The 13,194-nt window shown below is 42.8% G+C and overlaps 1 protein-coding gene across 1 annotated transcript; it reads left to right on the forward strand.

Moving 5' to 3' along the window:
* Positions 1-2,703: 2,703 nt before the first annotated feature.
* Positions 2,704-12,845, forward strand: LOC137359143 (probable G-protein coupled receptor 139). Its single transcript, XM_068025218.1, has 2 exons — positions 2,704-2,770; positions 11,935-12,845. Exons 1-2 carry the CDS (start codon positions 2,704-2,706, stop codon positions 12,843-12,845), a joined length of 978 nt encoding a protein of 325 aa, XP_067881319.1.
* Positions 12,846-13,194: the final 349 nt, after the last annotated feature.

Here is a 13,194-nt window from a genome sequence, read left to right on the forward strand (position 1 = left end):
ATAATGTGGCTCACAAATGGTTAATAGGTAAGGTAAGAGAACATGGAGTTGGGGATAATAGATTAGCGTACACAGATGATTAGTTAAATAACAGGAAGCAAAGGGTGAGCATAAACTTGGCATTTTCAAGTTGGCAGGCAGTAAATCGTGCAGCTCTGCAAGGATCAGTGCCGGGGCCTCAGGTATTTACTCTCGGTCTTTTCATCTGTGTCAGCAATATAGATTGCAATATATTTAGGTTTGCTGATGATACAAATGGAGGTGGGTAGGTACTCTGTGGGGAGGACACAGAGAGGCTGCAAATACATGTGGACAGGTTAATTGAGTAGGCAACAAGTTGGCAAATGGATTGTAATGTGGGGAAGTGCCAAGTTATTCACTTTGGTCGTAATGTTAGAAACGCAGAATATTTTCAAAAGGTGTGAAATTTGTAAGTGTTGATGTTCCAAAAGGCTTAGGTGTGCTTGTACAAAGAGCATAAAAAGTTAGCATGCATGCACAGCAAGCAAATACGGAGGCAAATGGCATTTTGGCGGATTGGAGTATAGGAATACTAGGTATTGGTACAATCGTAGGGTAGATATAGGGGAATCAGGATATTCAGTGTACCTGTATTTCCAAAATGAACTCGATAAGGTGCGTAGCCCTAACGATGGGGCAGCACTGAATGATTTTTCTTCTTCTTTGGCCTCCTTGTCTAGAGCGACAATGGGTATGCGCCTGGAGGTGGTCCGTGGATTGTGAAGCAGCTCCTGGAGTGGCTACAAAAGGACAATTCGAGAGTGACAGACTCTTCCACAGGTGCTACAGATAAAATAAAATTATGAATGAGTACTGCACTGTCTAATGAACACTAGTGAAAGAGTACAGCACTGCCGGAAGAACAGTAAGGACAGAGCACTGCACTGTCGGAGGACCATTACTGAGGGTTCATTATATGACAGTGGCTTAGCACTGAGACAGTGTTGTTCCGTGGAAAGTCCACGACTGTGGGAGAACTGTGCTGTTGGAGGTTCAGTACTGCGCGAACACTAAACTGTCAGGGGGACACTACTGATGGAACGGTGAACTCTGGAATGGACAGCAATGAGGAAGATTTGCACGATCGTACAGGCAGTTTGAAGCCGGGAACTGTTAAAGGGGCAGTATTGAGGGAGTGAATTGCATTGCTGGAAAGAAAGGAAGTAATGAGAGAGCTGTTCGGTCGGATGTTCAGCTTTGAGGTAGAACCGCACTGTCAGATGGTTAAATGAAGAAATGTGGCACTGTGAGGGCAGCAGTCCTGTGGGAGTGCCACACTGTCTGAGGGTCAGTACTGAGGGAGCACTGCACTATCAGAAGTTTAGTATTGAAAGAGGGCTCACGGTCAGAGGGGCAGTTGTTATGGAGCACGACACGGTCACAGGGTCAGCACTGAGGGAGAGTTGCACTGTCAGAATGTCAGAACTGAGGAATCCCTGAATTGTCAGAGGCTCAGCACTGAGGGAGGGCTGCACTGTCAGAGTGTCAGAACTGAGGAATGCCTCAACTGTAAGAGGCTCAGAATTAAATGTACGCTGCACTGTTCGAGGGGCATTACTGAGGGCACACTACATTGTAAGACGGCACTACTGAGGATTTGCTTGGAGAGAAAGGAAGCAACCTATTCCCTCGGAAGGAAATTCAATAAAAGGGGTATATTTTGAAGGCAGAATAGAGGGGAGTGAAGGCGTATTTGTATCTCACAAACGGTGATGAGTGTCTGGGACTCACTGACAGGAAGTGCGATATCGGCAAAAATACTCATAACATCTAAACAAAACCTTCAACATGCACTTGAAGTGCCGTAACCTGCAGGGTTATGGGCCGAGAGCTGGAAAGTGGAATTCAGCTAAATGGCTCTTTTTCAGCCAATGCGCTCACGATGGGCCAAATAACCCCATTCTGTGCTATAACATGCAATTATTCTGTATGTCTATGCTGTATTAATTTGGTGTATTGTATCAGGTACTGCACCAATGAGCTATTCTGTTCGTTTGAGGATTTTGTTTGAGGCACTGCGTTAACTGGACGTATTGCATTAGTTCGAGGTTCCATTTAGTTTGAGTTACTTTATGAATATGATGAGCTATGATAATTTGAGGTGACATATGCGTTTGAAGTACTTGATTCAGTTGGAGGGTTTATATTGGTTGAAGGGTCTGTATGGTTGGAGGGTTTATATTGGTTGAAGGGTTTGAATGGTTGGAGGGGTCTCCATTGGTTGCAATGTCAGTATCGGTTGGAGTTGCGGTATTGGTTGCAGAGATACAGTAACATTTGGAATTTAATTACTGAATCGTCAGAGTGGAATGAAGGATATCACTGAAACAACATCTTTTCTAGCCATGGGAATGAGCATGTTTGGAACAACATGCTTATGATCGGGACAATGCAGCTTCCAATTAGCATTGTTTAATTACGGTGATCAACTTTGTTCCAGTCTTTGGAGCTTTACAAGTCAAGTTCAGAAGTAAGTATATCCTCTCTCATCAAGAATTTAACTCGATGACGTAAGCTGTTTGCTTATACTCTAATCAAAGCAAATTGAACAATGTTGCAACCTCAGTATCCCCGTGGAGATCCTGCAGGATAGAAATTAAAGGCAATGCGAATCCATCCCTCAGAGTCTGAATTCGAGAGACTGCTGGCAGCACGGAGCAGCAGATCACCTCACACAGAAAAATGTGTGAAACATATTACGATATTGAGAAAATAATCTACACCATCATTGCCTTTATTGGTGTTCCTGGTAAGTGAATGCGCATAAAAATGTGTGTGAGCTGTTGACTGTTTCTTTCCACCCCCTCTGTGACTGACAATGTTCCATGTTGAGCCAATAGTGAACAATATAACCAACGAAATAATTTCGCTGAGACAAATGTTCTGAATTATCTCTGTGGTTTTATTCCATTGCCTTATCTGAACATAAACCTTGGTTAGCAACTTGCAGGCTCGCTGAAATACAAAGTTATTGCCTTTAGTGGAATACTGACGCAATCAATTTGGCTGCAGCTAAGGAAGAAAGAAAGTGCAGTTGCATTGCTTGATTTTGTCTGTAGTCCACCGACTTGTGGGAAGGGTGAAGAGGAACAAATCTGCAAGGAAATAACAACGAGGTATAGTAATAACAAATAATAGGGTAGTTATAATGGGGGACTTTAATTATCCACACATAGTCTCGGATAGTAGTAGTGAAAAGGGTCGTGAGAGGCAAAAGTTCCTCGAGTGTGGTCAGGAAAATTTCGACAGCAGTATGTTTCCAGTCTAACGATAAAAGTGGCAGTGTGAGACCTGGTTCTCGGGAATGAGATCGGCCAAGTGGATCAAGTATCAGTCGGGGAGCATTTAGTGCCCAGTGATTATTGTATCATGAGGTTTAGGCTAACTACGGAAAAGGACAAAGTACACTCCAGATTAAGAATAATTAACTGAGTTGAAAGCCAACATCAATCGGGTAAGAATGGAGCAGCGGCGAACATTTTGGAGTCAAAGTAGCTGAACACTGGGCGAACCTCAAAGAAACGACAGTTCAGGCACAGTCAATGTTCGAAGGAAGTAGAGCAAACAATTCCAGAGCTCCCTGGATGACAAACAAGGTAGAGATTAAGATAAAGAAGAGAAAGTATGCTTATGACAGATGCCAGGTAGAAAATACTATTGAGAACCAGGCTGGATATAGAAAGTCTAGAGGGGAAGTGGAAACGCAATACAAAAAAAAGAGCAGCAGAGAGACTGAGAATAAAATAAAAGACTGGCAGCTAACATTAAAAAGAATCGGAACGTTTACTATTGAAATATAAACAGTAAAAGGGTGGTAAAATGAGGATTGAAGCCAATTAGGCACCGCAAAAGGAAGTTACTTATGGAGGGAGAGGTATTAAACTGGCTTATTAAATTAACACTTTGCATCTGCCTTCACCAATGAAGAAGATGCAACCAGGCAATGGTGAAAGAGGAGGTAATTCAAAGACTTGAGTGCTTTAAACGAATTAAGAGTGGGTATCAGATAGTTTGACTGTACCTAAAGTGGATATAGCACCAGAACTGAATAATATGCATCCAAGGATACTGAGAGATGTGATGGGTGGAAATCGCGGAGGCACTGATCGTATTTCTTACAGTCTTCCTAGACTTGGGGTCGTGCCTGAGTTTGTAGAATTACAAACGTTAAACTCTGGTTCAAAAAGGGGTGTAAAATAAATCCAGCAACTACAAGCCAGTTAGTTTAACTTCAGTGGTGGGGAAACATCTAGAAAAAATAACCCATGAAAAAAGTCACATGGAAAAATGCGGGTTAATTAAAGGAAGTCAGCATGCATTTGTTAACGAAAAATCATGTTTCACTAATTAGCTGGAGTTTTTTGAGGAGGCAACAGAGAGAGGTTAGGAGTGCAATGCTGTTCATATGGTGCACATGACTTTCAAAAGACGTTTGATACAATGCCACAAAATAGACTTGCAACTGAGGTTATAACTCATGGAATAGTTGACCTTTGCTTTTCCTGATATATATTAATGACCGAGACCTTGGGTGTACATGCTACACTTTTAGAGTTTGGAGATAATACAAAACTTGCAAGCATTGCGAACGGTGAGGAGGCTAGTGTGGAACTCCAAAAGAAAGTAGACATGTTGGAATGGATAGACAGGTGGCAGATGACGTTCAACGCAGCGAAATGTGAAGTGTTCCAATGTGCTAGTAAAAACATAGAGAGACAATATAAAATAAGGCATGTAATCCTAAACGGTGTGCAGGAGCAGAGAGACCTAGGTTTATATGTACATAAGTCATTGAAGGTGGCAGGATAGGTTGAGCGAGTGGTTAATAATGCATACAGTATCCAGAGATTTATGAATAGGGACATACCGTACAAGAGCAAGGAAGTTATGTTAAACTTGTAGAAGACACTAGTTCGGCCACAGATGGAGTATTGCATCCACTTAGGTGAGATGTGAGGACATTTGAGAGAGATTCATGAGAATGAATCGAGGGACAAGGAACTTCATTACAAGATAGATTGGAGTAGTTAAGACTGTTTGCCTAGGAAGGTGATTTGAGAATTTATTCAAAATCATGAGGGGTCTGGACAGAGTAGATGTAGAAAATGTTCCCACTCGTTATAGGATCAAGAACGAGAGGACACAGATTTCAAGTGCTTGGTAAGAGAAGCAAAAGTAACGTGGATAAAAACTTTTTTTTATGCAGTGAGTGGTTAAGGCCTGGAATGCACTGGCTGAGAATGCGGTCGAGGCATGTTCAATTGAAACATTCCAAAGGGAATTAGATAGTCACATGAAAATAAAGGAAGTTCAGGGTGACGGGGAGAAGGCAGGGGAATAGGACTGAGTGAATTTCTCTATCAGAGAGCTGCTGCAAACATGCTTGGCCGAATAGCCTAATTCTGTACTGTAACAATTCTGCTATTCTCTGTACAGAGTTAGATTTCAGTGCAGTCAACTGGCTGTGGAAAGTTGTGACAGGCAGTATCTGTCGTTCTAGAAATGTACCCAGTGTGGTTTATTAACCCTGTAGTCATGTATTACTTGAAGTACCTGTCACTGTAGAATGTTAGTGAATGTGTGTCACTAACCGGAGTAGAACATCTGACTCCAGTTTCCATGTATCACTGAGAGCATCTGTTTTTGTAAAATTTAACTGAGTGTGAGTCATCAACTGGAGTGGAACACCAGACCAGAGGCCGTGTATTACCTGGAAGTATCAGTCACTGTAGAATTTTATTGAATGTGGGTCACTGACAGGGTTGGAACAAGTTCGTCTACTTTGAGGGCATTGTTTCTGGAGACTGATCTCTCCACTCCATGAGGCTTAATTCATGTTTTAAATATGTAAGAACTTACAAAGAGGACGTTTTTGCTGTTGATTGAAGATACTTGTTAATAAACATAGAAAGTGAAATGCATTGATGTTGTTCTGTTCCCTATTGATCTGCAACAACTGAAACAGATGTTAAATAACTACTTGCAGGTCAATAGCATTATCACTGTTACTGTATTCAAATCCTCTTGATGATGACTGTTTGTAACGTTAAGTACAATTACTGTAAACACTTCCGGATGCGGATTAATCCCCTTTCTCAGCGTATTCCTGAGAATCTGTAGATCACGAATGGTGGATGTTATTATCTTCCTGTTGTACAGGATCATTATTCGGCTATGGCTACTGAATATTCCATTTCTGCAGCTTATTAGGTTTTGAGAAAGCAGTTCTTCTCTATGAGTCAGGGTTTCTACACATGCAACCTGCGGCAGCAGTATCCTTTAGCTCAGTGAGGTGCGTCCATGTGAGGAGAGAGGTAATAACTGAGGAGCATACATTTTCGGTTTTCATCATACAGAGGCGAGTAACATTAGCATAATGTATAATAAATAGTGCAATGTTTCAATAAATAAGCTTTTTCGATATCGTAAATATACTTAAAGGGCTGATTGCTGTGATTAATAATTAACTTATAGAAAATTACAGAATTTACAAAACAGAACATAGTCACACAGGCAAACTGATGTGAGCCTGTCTTTATGCTTCATACGATATACTCTCCGCCACAGTCTTTCTAACCCAATCAGCATATCCTTTTATTCCTTTCTCCCTCATGTACTTATGAATCTTCCCTTTAACCTCCGTTTAAGGAAGTGTCCCTTGAAATATTAAATGCATTGCTAGTCATTTTTTCAAAATTCTATAGACTCTGGAACAGTCCCAACGGATTGGAGGATAGCTAATGAAGCCCCAATATTTAAAAAAAGGAGATAGAACGAAAACAGGGAACTATAGACCTGTTAGCCTGACATCAGTAGTGGGGAAAATGTAGAGACCATGTTAAAAAATGTATTAGCAGAGCACTTGGAAAAATGACAGGATCGGACAAAGTCAACATGGATTTACGAAAGGGAAATTATGCTTGACAAATCGACTGGAATATTTGAGGATGTAACTAGTAGAATAGATAAGGGAGAAGCAGTGGATGTGGTATATTTGGACTTTGAGAAAGCGTTAGATAGGTTCCCACATACGAAGTTAGTGTGCAAAAGTAAAGCACATTGGATTGGGGGTATGGTACTGACATGGATAGAGAACGGGTTGGCAGACAGGAAACAAAGAGTCGGAATAAAAGGGTATTTTTCCGAGTGGCAGGCAGCGACTGCGGGGGTGGGGTGGGGGGGGGGGGAGGGGGGGGGTACCGCGGGGATCAGTGCTAGGACTCCAGATATTCGCGATTTATATAAATGATATGGATGAGGGAATTAAGTGCAATATATCCAAGTTTTCAGACGACACGAAGATGAGTGGGATTGTGAGCTGTGAGGAGGATTCAGAGAAGTTTCAGTTACATTGTACAGTAAGGATGAGAGTGGGTAAATACATGGCAGCTGCAGTATAATGTGGATAAATGTGAGGTTATCCAATTTGGTAGAAAAAAACAGAAAGGCAGATTATTATCTGAACGCTAATAGATTAGAAAAGGGGGAGGTGCAGCGAGACCTGGGTGTCCTTGTGCACCAGCCGCTGAAAGTAAGCATGCAGGTGCAGCAAACTGTGAAGAAGGCAAATTGTATGTTGGCTTTCATCGCGAGAGGATTCGAGTACAGGAGCAAAGATGTCTTACTGCAATTATGCAAGGCTTTGTTGAGACCACATCTGCAGTGTTGTGTGCAGTTTTGGGCTCCTTATGTGAAAAAAGATGCAGCGAAGGTTCACCAGACTGATTCCTGGGATGGCAGGACTGACGTATGAAGAGAGATTGGGTCGATTAGGCTTGCATTCGATGGAGTTTAGAAGAATGAGAGGGGATATCATTGAAACCTACAAAATTCTAAGAGGACTTGTCAAACTAGATGCAGGAAGGATGTTCCCGATGGCGGGGGAGTCTAGCAACAGGGGTCACAGTTTAAGGATAATGGGTAAGACATTTAGGACTGAGATGAGGAGAGATTTTTCCACCCAGAGAATGGTGAACGTTCTGCCAAACCGTTCTCTACCACAGAAATCAGTTGAGACCAAATCATTAGCTATATTCAAGAAAGAGTTAGATATAGTTCTTAGGGCTAATGGGATCAAGGGATACGGGGAGAAAGCGGGAACGGGGTACTGAGTTTGGATGATCAGCCATGATCGTATTGAATGGCGGTTCACGCTCGAACGGCCGATATGCCTACTCCTGCTCCTGTTTTTCCATGTTTCTATGTTTCTACATTTACCTCCTCTACTCCATGTGGTAGCAAGTTCCATATTCTCAGGACTGTCTGATTAAAGAGTTATCTCCTGATTACCTTTTTCGATTTAATAGCGACTGTCTCGTATTGCGAGGCGTTGGCGTCGCGGTCATTTCAGTGGGTTAGTAATCCAGAGCCCAGGCTAATGCTCTGAGAACATGGGTTCGAATCCCACCCCAGCAGGTGGTAAAATATGAATTCAATTAATCTGGAATTGAAAAGTTAGTCTAATGATTACCATGAAACCATTGTTGTAAAAACCCATCTGGTTCAGTCATTTCCTTTCGGGAAGGAAATCTGCCTTGCTTACCTGTTCTGGTCCACATGTGACACCAGACCCACAGCAATGTGCTTGACTCTTAAAATGACCTAATAAGCCACTCAGTTCGAGGGCAAGTAAGCAATAACTGCTGGCCTAGCCAGAGACGCTCACATCCCACAAATGATGGAAAAAAGTAGACTTGGACTAATCACAAGTGGAAACAGCTACTCCACGTTCCCTCTCCAAACTCCTTTATAATTTTAATGTCATCTATTACGTCAGCCTCAGTATTTTCTTTTCTTGAGAAGAGAGCCACAGGTTGTCGTACCTTCCCTGATAGTTATATTTTTCATTTCCGGCATCATTCTTGCAATAATTCTCCCGTTGCTCGATACCCTTTCTATAAGATGAAGATCTGACCTGCCCACTGTACATTCAGAGTCGTATAACGAAGGATCTGTATAAGTTTAGCATGATCTCTGCGATTTCAGATCTTCCACTGCAAAAACACCCAGACCTCTGCTCGCATTTCCATGGTCTTGTTAAAATTTGTTGCTTATTTAAATCATTTGTCAATCTGTACGAATCCAGTCACTAATTACTTGACAGCTATTCCCTCCCATCACAGATCACTCATCCTTTTTCAGCCTCTGAATCCTCACCTACGGATCAATTCTGCCACGATTATTCCACTACATATGTGCCTTCCTTGCTTCTGAGGTCGGAGTTGACCTACATATGTCTAGTTATGTTTCTGCCCATGCCAGTCCGAACATCCCAGGTCCATTGTCCAGTAAACCCAAAATGCCCTTAAACTCAGAGCAGCCGGGTGCTTTCCTGACCCCGACAACTTTAGGTCATTTCCTTGCCAAGCCCCCTCAATCTTCCCCCACGGTTACGTTTGAGAGCCCCATTTGGAATGTATCCGTTTGGTGCTGTTCGGTCCCTATTCCCACTGGATCTGCTTTCTTACTCACTGGCTTCGAGCTTCTCAGTCTCGCTGCTTCACCCTTTTTCCCCCGTACACCGAGGACTGGCTTGGTGTCATTTCCTTCTTTCGCCCTGAACTGGAAAATGTAGTCAACAATACTTCTGATTTTTACCCATCCCTCGCATTCACATCCGAAGAAGGGTCACTGACCCGAAACGTTAACTCTGCTTCTCTTTCCACAGATGCTGCCAGACCTGCTGAGTGAATCCAGCATTTCTTGTTTTTGTTTCAGATTTCCAGCATCCGCAGTATTTTGCTTTTATATCAATCTCTGACTCTTTCATTCCCTTTCTTGACTTCTCGGTCTTCATTTCAGGGATAGGCTGTCCATCAATATTTACTCTCAGCTCACCGACGGCAATAGCTGCCTTGACTACAATTCCTCAAATCTTGCATCCTATATGGACCATGCTCCATTCTCCCACTTTTTCTGTCGCCTTTGCAACAGTTCCGGTGATGCCACCTTTGACACCAGTGCTACTGAGTTGTCTTCATCTTTCTCAGCCGAGGATTCCCCTCGATTGTGATTGTCAGGTATCTCAGTCATGTCTGTTTCATAACCCATATTCGTGCCATCAACCCCTGCCCTCCTTGGCAGGGCCATCACAGTTTTCCCCTTGTTCTCATCTTACATTTTGACGACTTCCACATTCAGAAACACATCCTCTGCCGTTTCCAACATGCCCAACTAAACCTACCACCAAGTACATCTAACGCCCCCTCCTTCCTCTCCCATAAATCTTATGAAACATTGGTTCACTTTTCCATCACCATCAACATTCTGCCCATCCCCCAACCCTGCAAGCACAGGAGATGCAACACCGGCTTTTCCACCTTCTTTATTCTCACCGTCCAGTGCCTAAAACACCTCATCCGCTGTTTTACCTTCCGAGGATGCTGTCTCCTGTACCTTAGAGATGAATACATGCAGGTTCAGTAAGTGCTGTGCTGAACATTTCCTTTCAGTCTGGAAGCACGACCCTGATATTATCTTACATTCCACTTTAATTTTACATCCTACTCCCACTCTGACATTTCTATTCTCGGCCACCATTGCTGTTGAACTTTTAAGATCAATGAGTAACGACATCATATATTTTGACTGCGTACTTTATTGATGTCAGCCTCAACACGGAGATGAAAAACTTTAGATTACAATCCCAATTTGCTCACATGGCATGGGTTCATAATGCAGGATGGCTACAACGAAGCCACTGGTGTAGAGGAAGTGTTGCCCCATGCTTGGGTCCAGGAACCCCTACTGGTGCACTTTCAACAGGCTGGACCATGTCCCTAAGTCTACCCATCTTTCTCCACCGAATTTGCGGGCAACTGGAGCTTTTTCCTCATTGCCAGACTTTCCATGGGCCTCTCCCATAGATTTTGTTGGGACAACTTGCTTCTCCTCTTTACTCATCTTCATTGCTGGAATTGCCCCATCAGCATGCACCATTACAACATTCGTCATTGAATTTCTACTGTCCTCCACCCAATCGCAGAACTTCCACTTCTTTCTTTCCTCCCTCTATACCCCATATTTCACTGGTTCTATGCTTCAAGACTATTACTCTCTAATATCTTACAGATCTGATGAAAGGTTGTCGACATGAAAGTTATCTCTGTTTCTGTTTCCACAAATACCTGCTGACCTGCTGAATTTGATCATTATTCTGAATCATATTTACAGTGGTTGCAGTATTTCATTCTGCTCAGCTAGTTCTTCCCTGGCTAATAACTGGAGTAATTTCTACACATGCATGGTACCGGGTTTCCCCACATGCTGTAGAGTTCTTATGCAGATTATCCACTTGGAAATGAGCTTGATTGACAGGCTTCGCTTCGAGTTGGAGCGCCACGACATCACAGCAGGTCAAAGGAACAGGTACATCCAATTCCGGATACTGTGTCTGATCCCACAATGATCTAATCATGGACCTAGCATGGGATACAATCCCCATCAACAGGGTGCTTTGCCTCGGTGGAGTTTGATGGGCTGTGAACCTGGACTTCCAGGAGAAGCATTCCTGCTCTTTCTGACCCACAAGCAGTGCTGCACACAAACCCTCTTTCTAAAGATTGTCTCTCCTCCCATCAGCTGGCAGGTTTCGTAGGGCCTGGAAAGTCAGAGAAGCCAATGTTAAACCAGTAAATCAGGTTAATTCAGAAATCTGCCAGCCTCATTAAAACACTTAACATGCGACCCCTCCTACCAGGAGCGGTCTTCTACTCGGCCCTTTGGCCCGTCACTATTAACACTGGAATTAGGCAGGTTGGAGATGTGTTAAGACCATAGTTGAAACTATTTCACGTTTCATCTGAGTACACCCAAACATTTTTGGTGCTACAATTGAGTCCTTAATGTCTTGGCTCAGGCAGTGAAACGTTTGATTGGCAATTACTAGTCTCTTTTCTCTTTTCTCACTTACAGTTAATTTAGTGGCAATTCTGATCCTGTCCCGGGCAAAGTGCGGCCTCTCCACTTGTACCACTCGCTACCTGGTGGCCATGGCAGTGGCGGATCTATTGGTCATTATCACCGAGGTCATACTGAACCAAATGAATTATTATTATTTCCCAAAGAGTTTCCTGAACATCACCCCTGTATGTAGTGTAATCTATCTCCTGACTAGTGCAGCCACAGAAATTTCTGTCTGGCTCACTGTCGCTTTCACCTTTGACAGATTTGTCTCGATTTGCTGCCAAAAGCTGAAAACTAAATATTGTACTGAGAAAACTGCAGCTGTGATGTTATCAACAACTTGCATTCTGTTCTGTACAAAAAACGTTCCCTTCTACTTTATATATGAACCTGTGGAGATACTTGAGAATGTACCATGGTTCTGCAATGTAAAACCAAGCTATTATACAGAGCCTGGATGGGTGGCATTTGACTGGTTTGATAAGGTTTTAACCCCATTGCTGCCATTTGCTTTAATTCTGTTGCTCAATGCTCTGACTGTCAGATACATTTTAGTGGCCAGTCGATCCCGGAAAGGACTGAGGGGTCTGAAAAAGGGAGAGAATCGCAATGATCCAAAGATGGAGAACAGAAGGAAGTCAATGGTTTTACTCTTCACCATATCCAGCAGCTTCATACTTCTGTGGTTGACGTATGTTATAGAATTCTTATATTACATCATTACAGGAACAAATCCCACGGCTTACAATGATTCTGAATATATGTTTCAACAAGTCGGATATATGTTGCGGAGTTTAAATTGCTGCACAAACACATTTATTTATGGGGCGACCCAGTCCAAGTTCAGAGAACAGTTCAAGAGTGCGGTGAAATATCCTGTAATATTAATTGTTCAATTATTTAATAAACAAAACAACTGACAGCAGCCGAAAGGTGGATCCTCGTGCTTCAATCGCATGGATGTAATATGTAGCCCCACAATTACATCAACTGAATGACGCCAGAAATCGCTGGTGATCTGAAAATAACTCAGCGGCGTGAGAGCCGCCACTGTGCTTGGGCCGTGGCACTATTTCTGCTGGTTCACAAGGAATGTGCACCGCAGCGGCTGGAGTTCATCGTGGATGTTGACAAAGGCATTTTATTTTAAGTTGTGTTTCATTAAAAAAATGTTCTTTATGAAAACTGCACCTGCATAAATGATGGCCTATGGAATAACGCTCCCCCAGACAAAATCAAAAAAATGCAGTAAGCCAGAGCTAGAGGTGA

The sequence above is a fragment of the Heterodontus francisci genome, unplaced genomic scaffold (genome assembly GCF_036365525.1).
Source record: "Heterodontus francisci isolate sHetFra1 unplaced genomic scaffold, sHetFra1.hap1 HAP1_SCAFFOLD_54, whole genome shotgun sequence".
In the NCBI taxonomy this organism is placed as follows: Eukaryota; Metazoa; Chordata; class Chondrichthyes; order Heterodontiformes; family Heterodontidae; genus Heterodontus; species Heterodontus francisci.